This window comes from Hirundo rustica, chromosome 8 (assembly GCF_015227805.2).
Source record: "Hirundo rustica isolate bHirRus1 chromosome 8, bHirRus1.pri.v3, whole genome shotgun sequence".
NCBI classification, from domain to species: domain Eukaryota; kingdom Metazoa; phylum Chordata; class Aves; order Passeriformes; family Hirundinidae; genus Hirundo; species Hirundo rustica.
In genome coordinates, this window is record NC_053457.1 from 16636472 (window position 1) to 16654897 (window position 18426).

The 18426-nt window shown below is 41.5% G+C and overlaps 1 protein-coding gene across 6 annotated transcripts in view; it reads left to right on the forward strand.

Moving 5' to 3' along the window:
• The window catches only part of GBF1 (golgi brefeldin A resistant guanine nucleotide exchange factor 1), a 102368-nt gene that overhangs the window by 73105 nt on the left and 10837 nt on the right, over positions 1-18426 (forward strand). For all 6 annotated transcript variants that reach the window (XM_040070768.1, XM_040070769.2, XM_040070771.1 and 3 more), the window contains 17 exons: positions 1373-1508; positions 2728-2957; positions 3420-3588; positions 3771-3982; positions 4652-4750; positions 5152-5346; positions 5658-5844; positions 6310-6450; positions 6998-7086; positions 10044-10246; positions 10667-10790; positions 11089-11214; positions 11770-11852; positions 14085-14321; positions 15231-15324; positions 17896-18072; positions 18302-18366. In XM_040070768.1, the coding sequence (XP_039926702.1) occupies positions 1373-1508; positions 2728-2957; positions 3420-3588; positions 3771-3982; positions 4652-4750; positions 5152-5346; positions 5658-5844; positions 6310-6450; positions 6998-7086; positions 10044-10246; positions 10667-10790; positions 11089-11214; positions 11770-11852; positions 14085-14321; positions 15231-15324; positions 17896-18072; positions 18302-18366 (2567 nt within the window). The remainder of the gene's footprint in view (positions 1-1372; positions 1509-2727; positions 2958-3419; positions 3589-3770; positions 3983-4651; positions 4751-5151; positions 5347-5657; positions 5845-6309; positions 6451-6997; positions 7087-10043; positions 10247-10666; positions 10791-11088; positions 11215-11769; positions 11853-14084; positions 14322-15230; positions 15325-17895; positions 18073-18301; positions 18367-18426) is intronic.

Sequence of the window (18426 nt, forward strand, 5' to 3'; positions counted from 1 at the left end):
TTACACAAATGGTTTACTGTACTGGGATATAACATTTTCACAAGCTTTGTTTAAATGGGAGGAAGTACAGGCTGAGGCCATATTCAGGGAGTTAGAATTCTACCTGGAAAATGGAAAGAGAAGGAACAGCAGTGGAACATGGAAGGTTTTTGTTGGTATTTAAGGGTAGTAGTAGCTAGAAGGAGGTAAATTGCAGAAAAAGAAAGAGACTAAAGAATATAGCTGTCTTCTACGTAAGTTAAATCTGATGCTAGAGATGTAAGAACTTAGGAATATTATAGCCCAAAATAAAACTTAACTGTGATAAATTTACAAAGAAGAATATCGAATAGGGGCTGGTACTGAAATGGTCTCCACAACATGCAAGTTACCTGTTCAGTGTTTAAATTTGCACCTAAACTGAGGATGTAGCAGCATCAGAAAAGCTGACTGCAGCTACCAAACACAAGAGTAGACACAATCCTGCACTCAGAGGAACTTAAGTTGTAAGAAGCTGCTTTTCATGCTGGCCAGGGCCATTAGCCATGTGACTAAATATCATATTGTTTTCAGGAAGTTCTGGAGCATTTCTGTATGCCTGAAATAGCGGTGCTGTGCAGCAAGTGCCACGCAGTCTGCACTGCTCATGCTTTTGTTCTTGTTTTCCTAATCAAAGTTCTGTGTACAAACTAGAAGTAGAATCTTGGTCAAAAAGGATATCAAGAGTTAAGGTTAGATTTAGGTCTGGGGAGAAGTAAAGACAGAAGGCAGGTGAAAGGAGAATGAGGTTTGTTTCCAAATCACGAGGATGATACTTGCAATGTAACATGCACCAGTAGCAAGTGAAGTGTTAGAAATACTTGTTAATAGTGAGCATGGCATTACTACAAAGATGAAAAGTGAATTGAGGCAAGAGATCAGTGACAGAGCTGCAGCACGCTCATGCTTCTTTCCCAGCTTGATGGTGAAATTTTAGTCAAGCCTAACTAATACTTACTTAGATACTTTAATTGATGCCCTTTTGAAGTCTAGGAGCTTTGGTAAAAGCAAAGGGATTTGAGATGTGTAGGTCTAAGAGAATTTTTAATCCTAATTTAAAGTTTGGAGGTATTGATAGGGAATAGGGAGTGCTGTGATAATTGAACTGTTAACTGTGTATTAGAGCAGAGTAACTGCAGTTAACTGTCCCTTGATTTAGGTGTGGAGTGTTGGCTAATATGTGGGGTGTCAAGGAGTATTTGCATGATTTTGAGGTGCTGATTAATTTGTGTGATATATTTAAGTGCTATTGCCTGACTTTAAAGATTTTGAGGTAGCCTTTGTGCATTGGCTTGTGTAATCCATTATGCTATGGGGTTTTGCAATACTGATATTAATGATTATTGGTTTTCAGTTGAAAATGAGAGCTGGAGGAATGAGTGAATCATCAAAATGGAAAAAGCAGAAGAGATCACCTAGGCCTCCTCGACACGTAACTAAAGTCTCTTCTGGGACGGAACAGTCAGCAGGCAATGCTACTAATACCACAGGTAAGTTGAAATCATTTCCAAGAGAGCAGACAGCATCCGTGCTTAGAGGTTTTTTGAATATGCCTTTATTTCATTTCTCCTACTACATTATTTTGCATTAATTCTTTTCATATTAGTTCTCAGTGACTGCAGCAATAAAAGATATCATAGCTTTTCAGGTCCAGGAGAATGAGTTTTCAGGAAATGGAATATGTATTGATGAGAAAGGCATGGTCCTGCAGGTAACTTGACAGCATTCCTGTGCCTTCAGCATCCCTCATGGGGGTAGTTTGGACTAAAGAGAATGGGCACATGGAGAAGTGGCTGGGGTTATGGACAGCCATGTGTGCAGAGGAGCTGGAGGATGCAGCAGATAGATAGAAGAAACTGAGAACAGGAACACTGACAAGAGGAGAGCCAAGGGCAACTAGTGACAGGACAGGGGGACATAGTCTTAAGCTGCTCCAGGGGAGGTTTAGCTTGGACATAAGGAAGAGTTTCTTCACAGAAAGGGTGATTTAACGTTGAAATGGATTGCCCAGGGAGGCGATGGAGTCACAGTCCCTAGAGCTGTTTAAGGAAAGACTGGATATGGCACGTAGTGGTCTGGCTGACATGGTGGTGTTGGGTCATAGGTTGGACTCGATGATCTCAGAGGTCTTTTACAACCAAATTGATTCTGTGATTCTGTAAGGAACACTTAGATATTTGGAGCACTGTCTCTTATTTAGAAATAATAAAAATTCTTCACTGCTCATATTTCAGATCCATTTGAATTGTAATGCAATTTCATTTGTTTAGGAAGAATTAAAGAAGTCAGTCCTGCTTTAGAATCAAGTCAAAATTCTCATTTTGAAGGAATGATTAATTCCTGATTTAAAGTGGTTGTGCCATTGTATTAAAGAGTAAAGTACACCTTTTAGACTCTTTTCAAATTCCTTCTTATGTAAATCCTCTGCACCCTTTATCTAACTATATAAGTTACCTAATTTGCTGAGTCTGTTAGACTGGAACTATTGTGTTAAATTTGGAGAGCTGCTAGTATCTCCAGTGTTCATCTATTTAATTCATTAATACCTAGCAAGAGAGATCTTAGTTTATCTGTGTTCTCTCACATTAGTGTCCTGCTGAGACAATTTGTTATGTGAAGTAGTAATGAAAGAATTTGTTGTGTTTAATGTATGAATTTGTGGTTGAGGGACAGAGCAATACTAATCATTTTGCTTCTGTTTCTCCTCAGCAAGCGGAGTTGCTTTCATAGATGCTCCTTCTCCCACCTCCTCTGGGAGCTCAGAAAATGTTTCATCAGCAGTGAGCCCTGTTACAGACAGTGGGTTGGAGTTGTCCTCACAGACGACATCCAAGGAAGACCTGACAGATTTGGACCAAGTCGCTTCTTTGGGACTTAATGCAGGAACACCTTCAAATGAGGCCAAAGTCACTGAAAATCAAAATCAGCCTGAACTACAGGTACATGAATATAATTTGCAAAGAAAAGTTCCAACTCCCAGCATAATCACTTCTCCCCACAACAGTAATGCTATTGAGACGATCATACAGTTGCAGATATTTTGAGTGGTAAAAATGCTAGGAAGACTTAAACAGAGGTAGCATGCTGAAGTTGTGTAGCATTTAAAACAAAAAAAAGGCAAAATTTTGACCTCAGAGGCAGTAAGAATTGGTAGGTTGTAGAGGTATTTTTGAGGTAAAGTCCTTAGTCTTACAATGTAGAGTTATATAAAGCTTATGCAGAGGCTCTCTTTTCTCTTAAATTTTGTTTTTCTGATACTCTTCCATTAGTGACCAGTGTTGTTTTAATAGTTACAGATTAACTGCAGACAAATGAGAGCTTTTTTTTTTTTTTTCCCACTTCTCTGGCACTTGTTAACTCTTCTTTTGCTTCTTTCATTCTCAAATGATATTTCAATGAAGAATGAAACTCTGAAGGAGGAGAAGGTCCAGTCAGCTTCTGTCGAGTCTATCCCTGAGGTCCTAGAGGAGTGCACATCTGTAGCAGAACATTCTGACTCTGCCTCAGTTCATGACATGGACTATGTAAATCCCCGGGGAGTACGTTTTACTCAGTCTTCCCAAAAAGAAGGTGAGAGGTGGGCAATGCTGCTAAAGTCCTGTCTCTAGTCTCCATTTCTGCTGTTGTGTTTCACTTCCTGCTAAGAGGCTGATAAACTCCTATTCCTTAGCAGTCTGTAACAATTAAAATTGTAACACTTGCTAGGCGCTGCAAAAAGCAAATCTAGATTGCTAATCTCTCTTTTTCTTTAGGAGCAGCTCTGGTCCCATATGGGTTGCCATGTATTAGAGAACTGTTCCGCTTTCTCATCTCGCTCACCAACCCTCATGACCGCCACAACTCTGAGGTGATGATCCACATGGGACTGCAGCTGCTGACTGTTGCCCTGGAGTCAGCACCCATTGCAAACTGTCAGTCCCTCTTGGGACTCGTGAAGGAGGAGTTGTGCCGGCACCTGTTTCAAGTGAGTCTGGCTTATGTTTGCATGGAATACGGCACTGGGGAGTCAGATACCAATTTCTGTCGAAGAGTGTATTGCAATTTAGTATTATGAGGTTTGGTAGGTCTGCAAACAAGCTCTTTCCTGCACTGCAATGAGAGTTCTCAGTTGCGCCCAACGGCGCTGTTGCAAAGCCAGAGAGGTTGTCGTGCTATTTTCTGCAGACCAGGGCCAAGAAGGATGAGCATGATTTGAGCGAACTGTTACTGTGGGATAACACTTGTGTTTTGATATAATTGGTTTTAATTATGGATGCAAGTTACCAGCTTAGTAGTAGGCAGAACCTTTGGGGGATACTGAGCTATTAATTGCACTGGAGTCATCTCAGAGGCAGGTCTTCTCCCAAGTTCCTTCACCACTAAGAGCCTCTGTGGACTTGGGAAAAGAACCAAGTTGTAGTAGGCAAATTGTTACCACACGCAGATGAGAATTAAGTATATTCATCCTCACTAGCAAAACGTGGGACTAGAAGGTTGAACAAGGGATTGTTTTTTAAAATATCATTGCTATGGAGGGCAGTGTGTGGATCTTTGGTTGGTTGCAGGTGATGCCTGCAGTGCCATAGTACTGCTACTTGTAGCACGTAATTACTTGCCTTTGTAATTCTTAAAGGGTTTTTTGTTTCTTGTTCAGCTACTGAGTGTTGAACGGCTCAATCTGTATGCAGCCTCCCTCAGGGTGTGCTTTCTTCTCTTTGAGAGCATGAGAGAGCATCTGAAATTCCAGCTGGAGGTGAGTTTTTTGAGTATCCTGGGTGCCTCATTGGCCTTCTGTTAAATGCATATATCTGGACAGTAAAATAGAGTCTAAGTGTCAAATTATGTTTGTATAAATAACTCAGTGTTATGGGTAAGCTGTGTAGGCCTTTTTCTGTTGGAAAATCCAATGTCCTTGTGGCTGGTGTACTATGCTGCCTGCCTTCAGACTGGTTTTTTTTAAACTGTAGATCCAGGTGCACCAAACCGTAGGACTATTTGAAAAGTTTTTACAGCCTCCTTCAGAATGAGCCATGATTAAAGATTGATTGTTGTGGGGGAAGGTGAAGCTTAAATTTCCCTCTGCAGTCCTCAAAGCTGTTCACTGTCCTGCTTCTTTTTCTTTCCTTAAACTGAGCTGCCCTGTGTTTCTGCCAGATGTATATCAAGAAGCTGATGGAAATAATCACTGTGGAAAACCCAAAGATGCCCTATGAAATGAAGGAGATGGCTTTGGAAGCCATCGTTCAGCTGTGGAGGATTCCCAGTTTTGTGACCGAGCTGTACATAAACTATGACTGTGACTACTACTGTGCCAACCTCTTCGAGGAGCTCACCAAGCTGCTCTCCAAGGTGCTGAAGCGTGGCAGAGGCAGGGAGGGGGCAGCCTGTGACTCAGGGCGGAACTTAAAAGCAGGAGCGGTCAGGGGGTCGGGGCGAGTGCGCTGTGGAGCTGAGGAAGGCCATTTAACATTTGGAAGCAGAAGAGAAAAAGAGCAGTCATGATGCTTTAATGATATCAGAGCAAATAAACTGTTAATACAAGCTAGAAGCTTAGGGTGTTTTGTTCTAGTTTTTTGCCTTCTCCAAGCTGTGGGGGGAAACTTGCCCTGTTATGGTGAGAGAGACCGGAATGTGACTAATACTTACATGTTATTTTCCAGAATGCCTTTCCAGTTTCTGGACAGCTGTACACTGTCCATCTGCTGTCTCTGGAAGCATTGCTGACAGTGATAGATAGCACTGAGGCACATTGCCAGGCTAAAGTGCTGAGTAACATACATCAACAAGAGAAGGAAGTTGTCAAACCCAGCCCAGAAACTATCAACAGCACCAAAGAAACAAGCAACAGTAAGACCCCTTTCTTTTAATATTAAGCTTAGTCTTGTGTTAAACTTGGAGATCTCATTTTGGTTGCTGATGTAGTAAACGCCTTAAATACATGTTTTCAGTCTTTCCTGTTTCACTGTTTAACTGATGTTAATAAGCTTGCTATTTGTAAAATTTGCAGATATTAAAATTTGTCTCTTCGTGAAGCTTTATATAAAGGCCATGTCAAGACTGGCAATCACAACAGAATGAGGGTATGCCATGGAATTCATGTAGACAAAATACTGCAAGTACTGCAAAATCATGGTTACTAGAAGGAACTCCTTTGAATAAGCACGTGTTCAGTTTAAAGTGATCAGTTCTTTATTTCTCTGTTGATAACCATTTTTCCTTGGCTTATGGGTTTGTTTCTATGTAGTTGTTTGGTTTGGGATTTTTTTTTTTTGTGGATTTTGTTTGCTTGTTTGTTTGTTTCAACTTCTACAGATACTGAGAGAGTATTCAGTGAGGGAAAATCTTCCAGTGTAGTCTCAGAGCCAGCTGGGGCATGTCCTCCCACCAGTGGATGCCTTATGGCTGACCAGATGAAGGAGAGCTGCATGGAATTGGAAGGAGGAAGTGAAGCAGGTAATAAGTAGCCCTGACACAATACCCTGGGTGTCTATATCCTGAGAATGGTCCTGACATTTGCTGACAGGTCCTGCTAGAGTGTGGACCATTGCAGCTATTACATTCAAAATTGCAAGAAGGTATATGGTGAATGTATGTTTATATTACGTGTGCTATTTATGCCTACTGGGTGTTACATTTCTTCTGGGAGGAATTAGATCTAGTGGGTCACTTTGGGTCAGAAGTGTGTGAATTCATAGCAGTGCTTAGAGTTTTGAAAGAAGTTAGGGACTCTCCAGGGAATCAGTAATGTAGGTAGCCAAAAGAGCCAGAAAATTAAATCTTGTGGTTGTGTGAAATTGTCTGGGACAAGAAGCTGCTCTGCAATTATGCTGAAGAAAATGTGGGTGGGAGGAATGTAGTAATTAAACTGAAGTGTGACTGCCATTTGCAGGACAGCATATTGCAGCAAAGACTCCATGACTGAAAGTTGTTACGGGCCACTCTCATGCCTCAGTGCTACTCTGGGGATAGGTTTGACTGTAACAATGCTTTGTCATTCTAGCTGAGAAGACTATCCCCAGGAAACCTACTCGATTTTCTTGTATCCTTCCAAGTCCTCAGGAACTTATGCAGATTAAGAACAAAAAAAAGGTATGGTTTGAAATATACTACAGGTGGATCTTGGAGTGTTTTTCTTATTTCCCACCCCATATGGGCTTTGCATGACTGGTAATATCTCAGAAGTGTTGAGTTCTGGTCTCTGCTGATCAGAATTAAAGTGTCAGCCACTAAAAATCCTGCTATGCTGCAGAGACAGCAGTGATTATTACCTGTTCTGGTTTAGTTGTGCTGAAGGTTGCACAGTTTGTAGCACGGTTTGTAAGCTAGGTCCATCTGATTTCTGGGTGGGAAAATCTCTGGATTTAGTTTTAGTTTATAGATACCTGAGATAATCAAGTACGTTAATCAAAAAGGCAGCTTCACTACTCTTACCAAACATGTAAATGGGGAGCATACCAAGAGGCCTGTGGTAGAAATTAACTGGTCTGCTATTCTGATATGGTCATTCATATGTTTACTTTGTCATAAGGATACCCAAAAAGATTATCTTGATTGTGGTAAAGCCATTTTTTGTTTCCAGAGTCTGTGTCCTTGAACTTCATTAATCCAAGTTATAGTCTAAACTTTATACAGCTTTTCCATTCCCTGAGTGAGTCCGGTCTAGACCTAGTGTTGATAAAGGTAGTCCACGTGAATGACTTTGTATTTATCTGCTGTCCTGTGTCAGATATCTGGTACTGGCCTGCTCTTTCACCTCCAGAGACAGTGGATGAATGTATTTTAAATCCCCAGGGGTTACATAGGGGTTTTTTGTTGTGCATTTCTTGAGAATTTTTCCATTCACATGTGTTCTTTGTATGTATTTTGTTCTCTTTGCACAACATATGCATGAAGTAGGCTCATTTCAGATGTCAGAGATTACTAAATTTCAACATGAAAATAATGCATGTTCTGAATGAAACATAAGTGAGCATAGTAGTTGTGGGTAAGGAGGTGGTATAATGGAAAATAAATCAATATCTTTGAAGGATTCACTAGTGGTAAAAGAGAAAGGGTTTTCTATTTGTATCTGACTAAAAGGCTTCTGGCTTCTCTCCGGCTTAGGTGGTCTTATTTTACATTTTTATGAGAGATTGATGGTCATATTTGTTTAAACTTACTTAATCAAAAATAGAAGAAAATACAGTACAACTCTTTCTGCTGCCATACTAATCTGTGCCTTGTGATCCACTCTGGCAGTTTCTGGATCTGAGTGTAGTTCAAAGCATTGGTTTCTCTCTAGGAAGTTTACTGCAGTACTTGGAAACGTTTTTCTTTACCTGCAACACAGTGCAGTGGGGTAATGGTAACTGGCCTCCACAGCCACAAGGATAAGTGGGGGGAAGTGATCATCAGCACAGTCTTCAAAGAAACCACCAAGCTTTGGCCTTAAATCTTGCTTTCATAGCAACTTTGCTTGATGGACTCTGTGATAGTCCATTGTTGAGAAGGGAGCTTGCATAGTGCTTCCTCTGTTCTAACTGAAAACCTTTGGTAAGACTCTGGCTTTGCTCTGCTGGAAAGCAAGGTTAGAAGAAATTAAGAGTAGAGTGCAGAAAGATGTTCATAAGTTGTTTTCTGACTCTAAATCTCCTAGTGGTTTCATCCTAACCATATGAACAGGGCACACCAAACACTCAGCTTTAGTTATGTTAGTGCTGACCTGGCACCAGCATGTTCTACTTCCTTTAACCTCTGAAGTACTAAATATTACCACAGTTGAAAGCTAGAAAAAAGCTAAATAAAAACAGAAAACAAATTGTGCGTCAAAAAGAAAGTTTTCTTTGATGTTTCCAAAGGTGGTGACCAGAAGCTCAGAAGCGCAAGACTGACATGACTGTAAATGCAGTGCAAACTTCCAGCAATCTTGTCTCTTTTCAAGTGGTGTTAAAAAGTCTGTGGACTCAGCCAGTCCACAGAATATCCTTGGTCTTGGGTTTCAGGATTTACAGCTAAACAGAAATGCTGCTAGTGTTATACAGGCCCTTCAGGCCTGTTTCACCAGAGCAGTGCATGGTTATTCTTTTGTTATGGCCTCACTAGATCTTTGTGCCCTCCGTGCTTTTTGAGGGTCTGTGTTTCATTGCAATATTGAGGATGCTCACACAGGCAGGGGAAGCAGAGACCAGAGGGCAGGTGACGTCTGAGGTACTGAGAAACCCGGGGGAGCTAGTAATCATGATGGTCACGAATTTAGTTCACTAGGTCATTGCTAGCAGTCCGATCGTGATAGGAGCTAACGGGGAACTGACATTTATTCTGGTTCCTTAGTAAAGTTCATACCATTGTTTGTGCTTTTGGTTTTTCTGCACACCACCAAGAACATTCACTTAACCCTTTCTTAGTTGTTTTATTACGCTGGGACTATGGTACAGTCTAGTTCCCTAGGAGGGCAGATTAGGTGACTTCCTTTCAGAACCAAACATGTAGCTGCTCTTCCCAGCCTACAAATATCCTTGTCAGGCTGGAATACCAGATGTCCTGGGACCATCTCTCACTAGGAGAATGTTTGCTAGTTCTTAGTTTTAGCTTTTGCAGCATTGCTTCCTTACACCTGTTGAATAAGTGCTGAGGATTCTTGCTGCCTGTCTCCTGAGGGTGAGGTAGTTCTGAGAACCTGGAGCCAAAGGGACAGAGGAGGACCATAGAGCAGTGCTGCTGTTGTAACTGGGTAGGGCTGATCTTGCTACATGCCTGAGGTTTATCTCTGTTTACAAATGAGAGCAGGTGAGGCATTTGAAGTAGCAGAGCTTATTGCTTGATTTGACATTAAAATTTTTCAGAGATGGCAGCTCATGCTTACTCGGTCCAGTACTATTTGCTGGTGAAACCTTGTGATGAATACAGGTTTTCTGTCCTTCATTAGCTTTTTTCTTGGATTACACAGTATAGTAAACTTGATCATGCTGAGGTTGATCTTTCTTCTGTTTGTTTTTGGTTCAAATGCTAAGAGCAATCTAAAGTAAGAAATACACTTCAAGCTGTAATTATCAGAATGTCTCCTGCAGCTCCTGATAACCGGCACAGAGCAGTTCAACCAAAAGCCAAAGAAAGGGATACAGTTTCTGCAGGAGAAAAACCTTCTTGCCACTCCCATTGACAACAATGAAGTGGCCAGGTGGTTACGGGAAAACCCTCGCCTGGACAAAAAGATGATTGGGGAATTTGTGAGTGACCGTAAGAACATAGACCTGCTGGAAAGCTTTGTTGGGTGAGTATGTTTCTGTATCTCTTTAGTCAGAAACAGTGAAAGTTAAGAGTTTAGTAATAAAAAATGCAGTAGAATGGTAGTTCCTGGAGGCCTTGGATTTGTATCGGTTGGTTCTCTCTGTATTGCCATGCCTTAATTCTGTGCATCTCTTGCATATGGTAACACTTTAGATATCTAAAAGTATGATGTTCAAGTGCCTTTCAGCAGGGCCCATCTCCCTGAAGACTGGAGAGATAATTACATACATAATCACTTCTAAGGTGATTGAATCCCTTTTATTGTTTCTTGGCTGTTCATCGTATTTTTCTTTTCTTTCCACCCTCCACTCTACTGTCTAAGCAAACAAGATTGTAGTTATTAAATTTATCCTACCTTTCCCATCCTGTTTCAGCTTCTCATTGCATTTCATTGTTTTTGCAGGACTTTCAGCTTCCAAGGTTTAAGGCTGGATGAAGCTTTACGACTTTATCTAGAGGCCTTCAGATTACCAGGAGAGGCACCTGTAATTCAGAGATTGTTAGAAGCCTTCACAGAACATTGGAGGGTATGTACTTGGTGGCAGAAAGCTCAAAACTGCATTCTTTCTTATCCATCTGCTTGCCATGATGGACATGTCAGATCAAATGGTCTATGTAACTGTGCTCTGCAAGCAGCAGCTGTTGTTTTGTAGGAGCTGGCAGTGGTAAATAGATTCCTGGGCTGCTTTTTAGAAGCTGGAGCCAGAACCTAGGATTTTTGTTTGTCCCAGAGATGATTCAGTACTGTGGTTAGGAAAATAGCTGTTTTGGTCACTGATATCACTGTTCCTGTAGGATTAATTTGTGCATGTATTTGCCTTTCAGAAATCAAATGGGTCTCCGTTTGCTAATAGTGATGCCTGCTTTGCCCTGGCCTATGCAGTTATTATGCTGAACACCGACCAGCACAACCACAATGTCCGCAAGCAGAATGTCCCAATGACTCTGGAGGTGGGTGTTTCCAGTGCAGGCATCTGTCTTCTCTGCTTTTGAAAGCAGTGTAGTACCTCTTTTTATCTCAGTGGCATTGTCTCTTTTCTTTGGCCTTCTTCACTCCAGTAATCTGGAGTACAATTTGAGAGTAGCTGTAGGGCAAGAGACAGCCTGAAGAAATAAGAGCTTACCAGAAAACTTAGCAAATTCTTCAAGAGGCTTGTGTGTGTGTGTGTGAGCAATCTGTATCCTCAGACTTAGTAACATGGAGAAGACTGTTGTACTGCTGTGGGCTTCTAGAGAGTTCAAGTCATGTGAGTGCCAGTGCAGTGGTACAGGCTGCTGTTCTGATGTCCAGCCTCAGCTAAGCACGTGTTGTGTCTCTGCTCTTTCCTTGTGAGTGCACAATACTCCCACTAAGAATTGCAGTCGCCTTTGAATTTTGAGTCTGCGTCTTGAAGAATGCAGGAAAATCTCCTTCTGGCCCCATGAAAAACAAGTGGAGTACTGATCCTAGCCAAACAGTTGAAGTGGGAGATAACTAGGAGTTCATGTTGGTGTAACTTTTTTCAGGAGTTTCGGAAGAACCTGAAAGGTGTGAATGGAGGCAAAGACTTTGAACAGGACATCCTGGAAGACATGTATCATGCCATCAAGTAAGACTCAACCTGCCATCTCCATGTATTCAGAGAGCAAAGTAGAGTTGTTGGGTCAGTGAGATATCGAGAGTATGGAGGAGACTCACCAGTCATGTGCCTGTTTGCTTCAGATCAAATTCCAGCTCTGTGTGGGGCTGTAGTAAACAAGCCTGTCACAGCAATTACATTTGGAATTGGATCTTGGATTTTTGCCATGGTAGTTTAATTCAGATCTTAAAATAAATTCTAAAAAATATGTTACTTCTATGAATATGGAAAACAATAGCTGAGCAAGACCAGCACATTTGAAATGCTGTATCTAAGAAGGCCAGACCAGGCCTTTAGACTTTTTTGGAACTTTTTCTGTGGCTCAAGAGAAAATCTCATCCCCACAGCAGCACTTGTGCCCTGACACAATGTGTCAGATCTCTGTTTAATGTATTTTGCTTCTGAGCTCTTCAGATGAGGCTGCTGTCTGCATCAGCCTCTTCTGCTACCCCTGAAGCTCTTGGCACACAGAGCAGTATTTGAGGAGAGTTCCTGGTGGCTGAGGCCCTTTAGTGTACAAGCTAGCTTTGGCTGGGAAGCTTTAATAATAGTTCAAAAATCAGTAAATCTGTAAATCCAGGTCTAGCCAATTTGAAGCTGAGAGGATTACATCTCTGAGGAGACAGGATGAGGCTGAGTCTCAGCTGATTTCCATCTGCAGTGGCAGGCAGTAGCTGGTGCTGGAAGCAGGGCAGTGTGATTAGGCTGACCCTCCCTTTTGAGCCTTCTCCAGGAAGGTGTGGTGGTGCCTGTACTGAATGTCTGGAAGTTCAAGATGTAGCTCTGCCTTTCAAACAGAGCTCTAGTTTTGATTGGCCCCTCTCCCCTGAGGATGTTCCTTATGTTTTGAATAGTACACTGGGCATATACACATATCTTTGTTACCCAGTGACTCTATCCCAATCTATTTCTCTTTATCCCCCCTTCACCATATATTTCAGCTTTTCCAGTATGTCCTATGATTAGAATAATTGATGTATCATTTCAGTATTGCTCCATCTCAGATAGATTGGCCCCGTGTCATAGTTGAGATTAAGGAACTATTTGTTGGTTTGTATTATTAAGGGGAAAAAAAGAGGACTGCAGTCTGTATGAAGTAATGTGTGATCTCTTCAGGGTCTTAGCATTTTACTTTTGACCACATTTTCATTTCCTGAAACCTTCCAAGTAAACCCATTCACTTGCTTCTGTTAATTTCAATCATATATGAAATTTTAGAAATAATGCACCGTTTACTGTAAACTTAATTTCCTATATTATCCCAGTAATAACAGCTCTTGTCAAAATATGCCAGCACCAGAAACTGAGAAGAGCTTATTTCTTATGCATAAATCGGGAGCAGTTTTTACAGTTGTTGTTAGTGCATTAAAGTTGCCTCTTTGGCAATTGGAATATGTTATTTTCGATTGTTGCAGAAAGAACTCCTCAGATTGGCTGTAATTTGCTAATTTTAGTGGCTTTGAAGCTCTTGTTCACTTAGTCGGTCATTTGCAGAGGATTTTCTCTTGTGCATTGATACCCAAGTCTAGAGAGTGTGTATTTAGGCTTTTTATGTTTTAGTCTAGGCTTGCAAGCAATACTTGGCATTAATCATAATTGTTTTATTACTGTATAGCTTCATCCAAGTTAGAGTAAGGAGCTGTGGTACCCTGGTTATAAATCACCCATCATAATTTTGGTCTCTTGTTTCAATTTTATACTACTTTCCTTTCTATTATTTGATTTTGGCATAATATGAATATTTCCATTATTCTTATGCAAAGATACTCTTGCCTACTGGTGAGTGCAGCAATGTAACTATTTCATTTTAACTGGGAATAATGATACAGAGAGAGCACTCTAACAGGGTGAAAGTTGAATGGAGGGTGACGCTTCGTCAGTGTGCTGTCCAGAATTTCCCATCATTTAATGGCAGTATGTGTTGTGTTTTGCACTTGTAGCAGTAGGTACCTGCTTCTTCATTACTGACCTTACACAGCTGCTGCTGTGTGATTCTGAGAACCACCAGACTTTATATGCAGGATATCTAAGAAGGGCAAGCGAAGCAGGGAGGCCTAGGAAAACAGAATGTTTCAGGAGCTGGCAAAATCATTCCAGAACAGGTATTGCTTAGCTCTGGGACTGCGTAATGAAAGACACTGTGTAAATGTTAGGTTTGGCTCAGAACGAAAAATTCAGTCTTTCTGCTTTCCTACCTTGTAGAAATGATGAGATAGTGATGCCAGAAGAACAGACGGGTCTGGTGAAGGAAAACTATATCTGGAATGTCCTGCTGCATCGTGGTGCCACTGACGAGGGAATATTTCTCCATGTGCCTCCTGGAAGCTATGACCATGATCTCTTCACCATGACATGGGGGCCCACCATTGCAGCACTTTCTTATGTTTTTGACAAGAGCTTAGAAGAAACAATAATCCAGAAGGCTATCTCTGGTTTCAGGTAACTCTTACCTTCATAAAAACCCAGAAGAGTAAAAGTGGGACCATTGGCTCCTGTTTATCTGCTAGAGAGACGTCATAGTGACTATCAAATTGCTTTTCCTAGCAATTGAAAAGCACTTTTATATGACCTATGCTCCTCTAGTGTTCTGTCATTTGTATCAATTCATCCTATCCTGACCTCTCTGGCTTGTCAGTCACTGTTTAGCTTGACTGCTGTAATAAATCCAAGTGCCCAGGTACATATTTTTACACTCCAGCTTGGTTACATTTAAAGGACCTACTGGCACAGATAGGTTCTTCAGAAGTGAGGGGGAAAAGCTACTCAGCTTGTACAGTGATGCTGACAAAATCTCCATGTAGGAACAAAACCTTTCATGTGTATGAGTCCATAGCTGTGACTGAATGGGATGGGGGATTTTTTTTTTCCTTCCCAGATGACCAGTAATTAAAAAAACTTGTCATCTGTGAACAGCACTATTGGAATGATCTTTGGCCATGCTTAGATCAGACCAGATGACACTTTAAGCATAGTTTTAAAGTTTTGTCAATACACTACCTTAGCCATGATATCTCGGAAACTCGACTTCAACACTACCACCAATCTCAGCAACTCTCTTATGTCAGGACAGGAGGTTGGATATAATGCTCAGGTGCAAGTGGTGTGTCTGTTTAGACTCACTCCTTTAAATTGATCCTTGGCATTTGCTTAGAAAAAGATCAGTATCTGTGGGTAAGGATTGAGCTTATTTAAGCAATAATAATAGTCTTCTATACATAAGCATTCATTATGAATGGGTGGAGAGGAAGGTCTAAAATGTCAACAGAGAGGGTCTCAGATTTGCTGTCCTGTAGACAGACTTGTCTGTGCTGACTTAGTACATTATTTTCTGTTTTCTTCTTTTCCCAGGAAATGTGCAATGATTTCTGCTCACTATGGCCTTAGTGATGTGTTTGACAATCTCATCATTTCTCTCTGCAAGTTTACAGCTCTCAGCAGTGAGGTAAGTTTGCAAAGAGGGGAAAGAAGCATTACTTCTACTACACTGGAGCTCTCTTCCTCTGTTAAGCAGCAATATTTGCTTACTTTAATTATCATTGTATCTGTAGGTATCTATCAGCACCTGCCCAGAGTTTTCTGGAGGAAGTAATGGGAAATGTGTGGTGAAGTGGGACTTCCATAGGACAGAAATATGCAAATATTTTTTTACTCACAAGTCTAAGTTTGTGCAGAGCAGAATGCCTTGATGTAGAATTTTTTATTCACCTATCTGATCTGAAGAGACTTAGATTTCTGTGATTCCTAGCAAGTTCATACATTTCAGATATTGACTATGCTATTACAGGGTTTATGCAGTGCCAAGGGGGACTGTTCTGTGAGATGTACTTCCAAAGTGTAGGAGCTATGTAGGTGCACAGCATAAGTATAAAGGGGTTAGAAAAACAAATGCTTTGAATTGTCACTTGGGGTGTAGAGTCTGGGAATAAGATCAGCTCTTAGCCCTGCATTTGGCAAGCCCTGAAGACTCTTTCTTTGGGGTGTACCATGAGAATAAATGCAAGGTGCTGTGGTTAGTGTAAGCTTTATTGCCCAAATCTATTTGTGTGTTACAGCATCTGCCTGTTTTTCTCCAGAGTGTTTGATAAACACAGTGTGTGGCAGACTGTGCTGTGTATTAAGGAGTAGTTGACAGCAATTTCTGTGAAGGGTCAGAATTCCCAAAGTATCTCACAGTATTGCTCTCAGAACCAGTGCAAGACCTACAGTGGGGAGAACAAAATTGCCATACGTGCAGGAAAGGGAAACAAGATGATTCAAGATTGAAAGCAAGGGAGTAAAAAGGCCAAGACAGGTGAATTTTTTAAAAGACAAATCCCAAGCAGAGGGTTTGCTTTAGATTCTCTTCCTCCACAGCTCATAACAGTAAAGATGCAGTATTTGATCATCCTCAGGCACACCAGACCTCGAGACTGCCAATAGGTAACACAAGCAGAGGAACGTCTGCCATGAAACAGTTGGACACAGATTTACACAGCAGAAGCAACTAGACTAAGCCCTCAGATGCACCAGCTGTTGTCAGCTGCATCCCATCTAGTTGTGAGACTGGAATCTGGAGCGGTCTGAGTTAAGCAAGCATGTCTTGATGATGACATAGAATCAGGGACTTGTGGATTTGAAGAAGGCTGAGTTCTTATCTGTGGCCAGATTCCAAGTACACTGGTTACTTTCTGCTGTTGTAAATTCCTGTAAGGCTTGGAGACAGTCGTGGAATAGGACAACTGAACAAATATTTCAGTGCCTGGAGGAAGGAGAAGAGGAGGGGCCATCTTCAGAGGACGGAAGAGTCAAAGCAGGCATCCTCTCCATGCACTGCAATTGCTATGCGTGGCCACTTTGATTGAAGGAAGGGAAATGGAAAGGAACATGGAGGGGCTTTAAGAGATTAGGAAGAATGAGTGCCCCACTTTATGACCCATATTCAAGACTCATACTGACCCAGTATGTAGTAGCAAAACCTGTGTGTGTGGTTTTCAGTGATGTGGCTTCTTGCCACAGAGCAAAATCAGGCATATTGCTGTTTGCACTCTGACACTTCAGAGATGCATGTATTCATGTAGTTTCCCCGTAGCAATAATTGAAAAAACCCAAACTGGTTGTTGCATTTCTGACAGAACTCAGATTGGCGCTTCTAATGGAGTTTGCTTCTAAAGCAAAGACCCATTTTGATAACGGTTTTGCCATCAATTTGGCTGAAGCAAGAGAGAGTTTTTCTGAACTTCAGATCTGAGATAGGATACATTGACTCCTTCAGTCCCTTGTCTTCTCTTCCCTTCTTGTGGAGGGAGTAAGCGTGGATTTTGTCCACATAAACAAGAGAGTGGCAAAGCCCATCTCCTCTCAAAAGGAAGATTGCAATGACCTTAAGTAACTGCGGAATCGTGGAACATGTTACACTGTTTGATATTATATCACATGGTTGCTGGTTTTTTTTCTTATTTTGGCAGTGTATGCTTGGTTAGTTTCAATGACTTAGCACACTCTTTCTATTTTGAAAAGCTGTTAGTGCATTGAACAGATTATGAGGATTTGAGATCCAGCAATCATTGGCAAAGACTTCACTTTAGGAATGAATTACTTTGAATCTTGCTGTTAGGTAGTGGTAGGAGTAATTTCACAAGTCAGTAGTGGTTTTGGCCATAGTTTCTTTCTCTAACAGCACAGTAGAGTAATAGCTGCTTCCAGAGGAGATGTGGTACTTTTTGTAGGCGGCTTTGATCCTGAGCTGAGTTCCTGTAGCGGGATAAAGTAGTAGGTTCCCAGCATGCACTTTCAAAATGTTCTCAGTTGTCATTCTTGGGGAGTTTATATCTAGGTGGTTCAGTGATTCAGCTCTTATCAGGTAAGCTACCTTTTCCCTGTTTTTATGCAAAGTAAATGTGAGCTCAGGAGTTATCCAAGCATCATACAGAGAATTGTTATCTTTCCTATAACCAGTTCTGAAGCATCTGCCCTAATTTCTGTTGAAAAGAAAACATCTTTCTGACTGATTGTCACCGCCTCTTCTTTCCTGCAGTCTATTGAGAACCTGCCCACTGTTTTTGGAAGTAATCCCAAGGCCCATATTGCAGCAAAGACAGTGTTTCACTTGGCCCATCGCCATGGTGACATTCTGCGAGAGGGCTGGAAAAACATCATGGAGGCCATGCTGCAGCTTTTCCGAGCAGAGCTGCTGCCCAAGGCCATGGTGGAGGTAATAATTAGCTGGCTGGTGGATAACTGATGAGTTAGGAGAGTGGGAAGCTGGCTTTTCATAGGGCACTTTACTGATAGGATAGTGGGGTGAAGAGCTGGGTTTGACTGCACACATGTGGGCTGTTTGGTGTAGCATTTCATCACTAAGAGAAATATAATGGGGTTGGGGAGAAAGGTTATGAAGAAGTGGACAATTGGACATACGCATGCACTGATCTGTGCTCCAGGTTGAAGATTTTGTGGATCCTAATGGCAAAATCTATCTGCAGCGTGAGGAGACACCATCTAACCGGTGAGTGGCGTAGATGTCCCAGGCAGTCTTTTTTGTACTAAGATTGGAAAATAACACGAT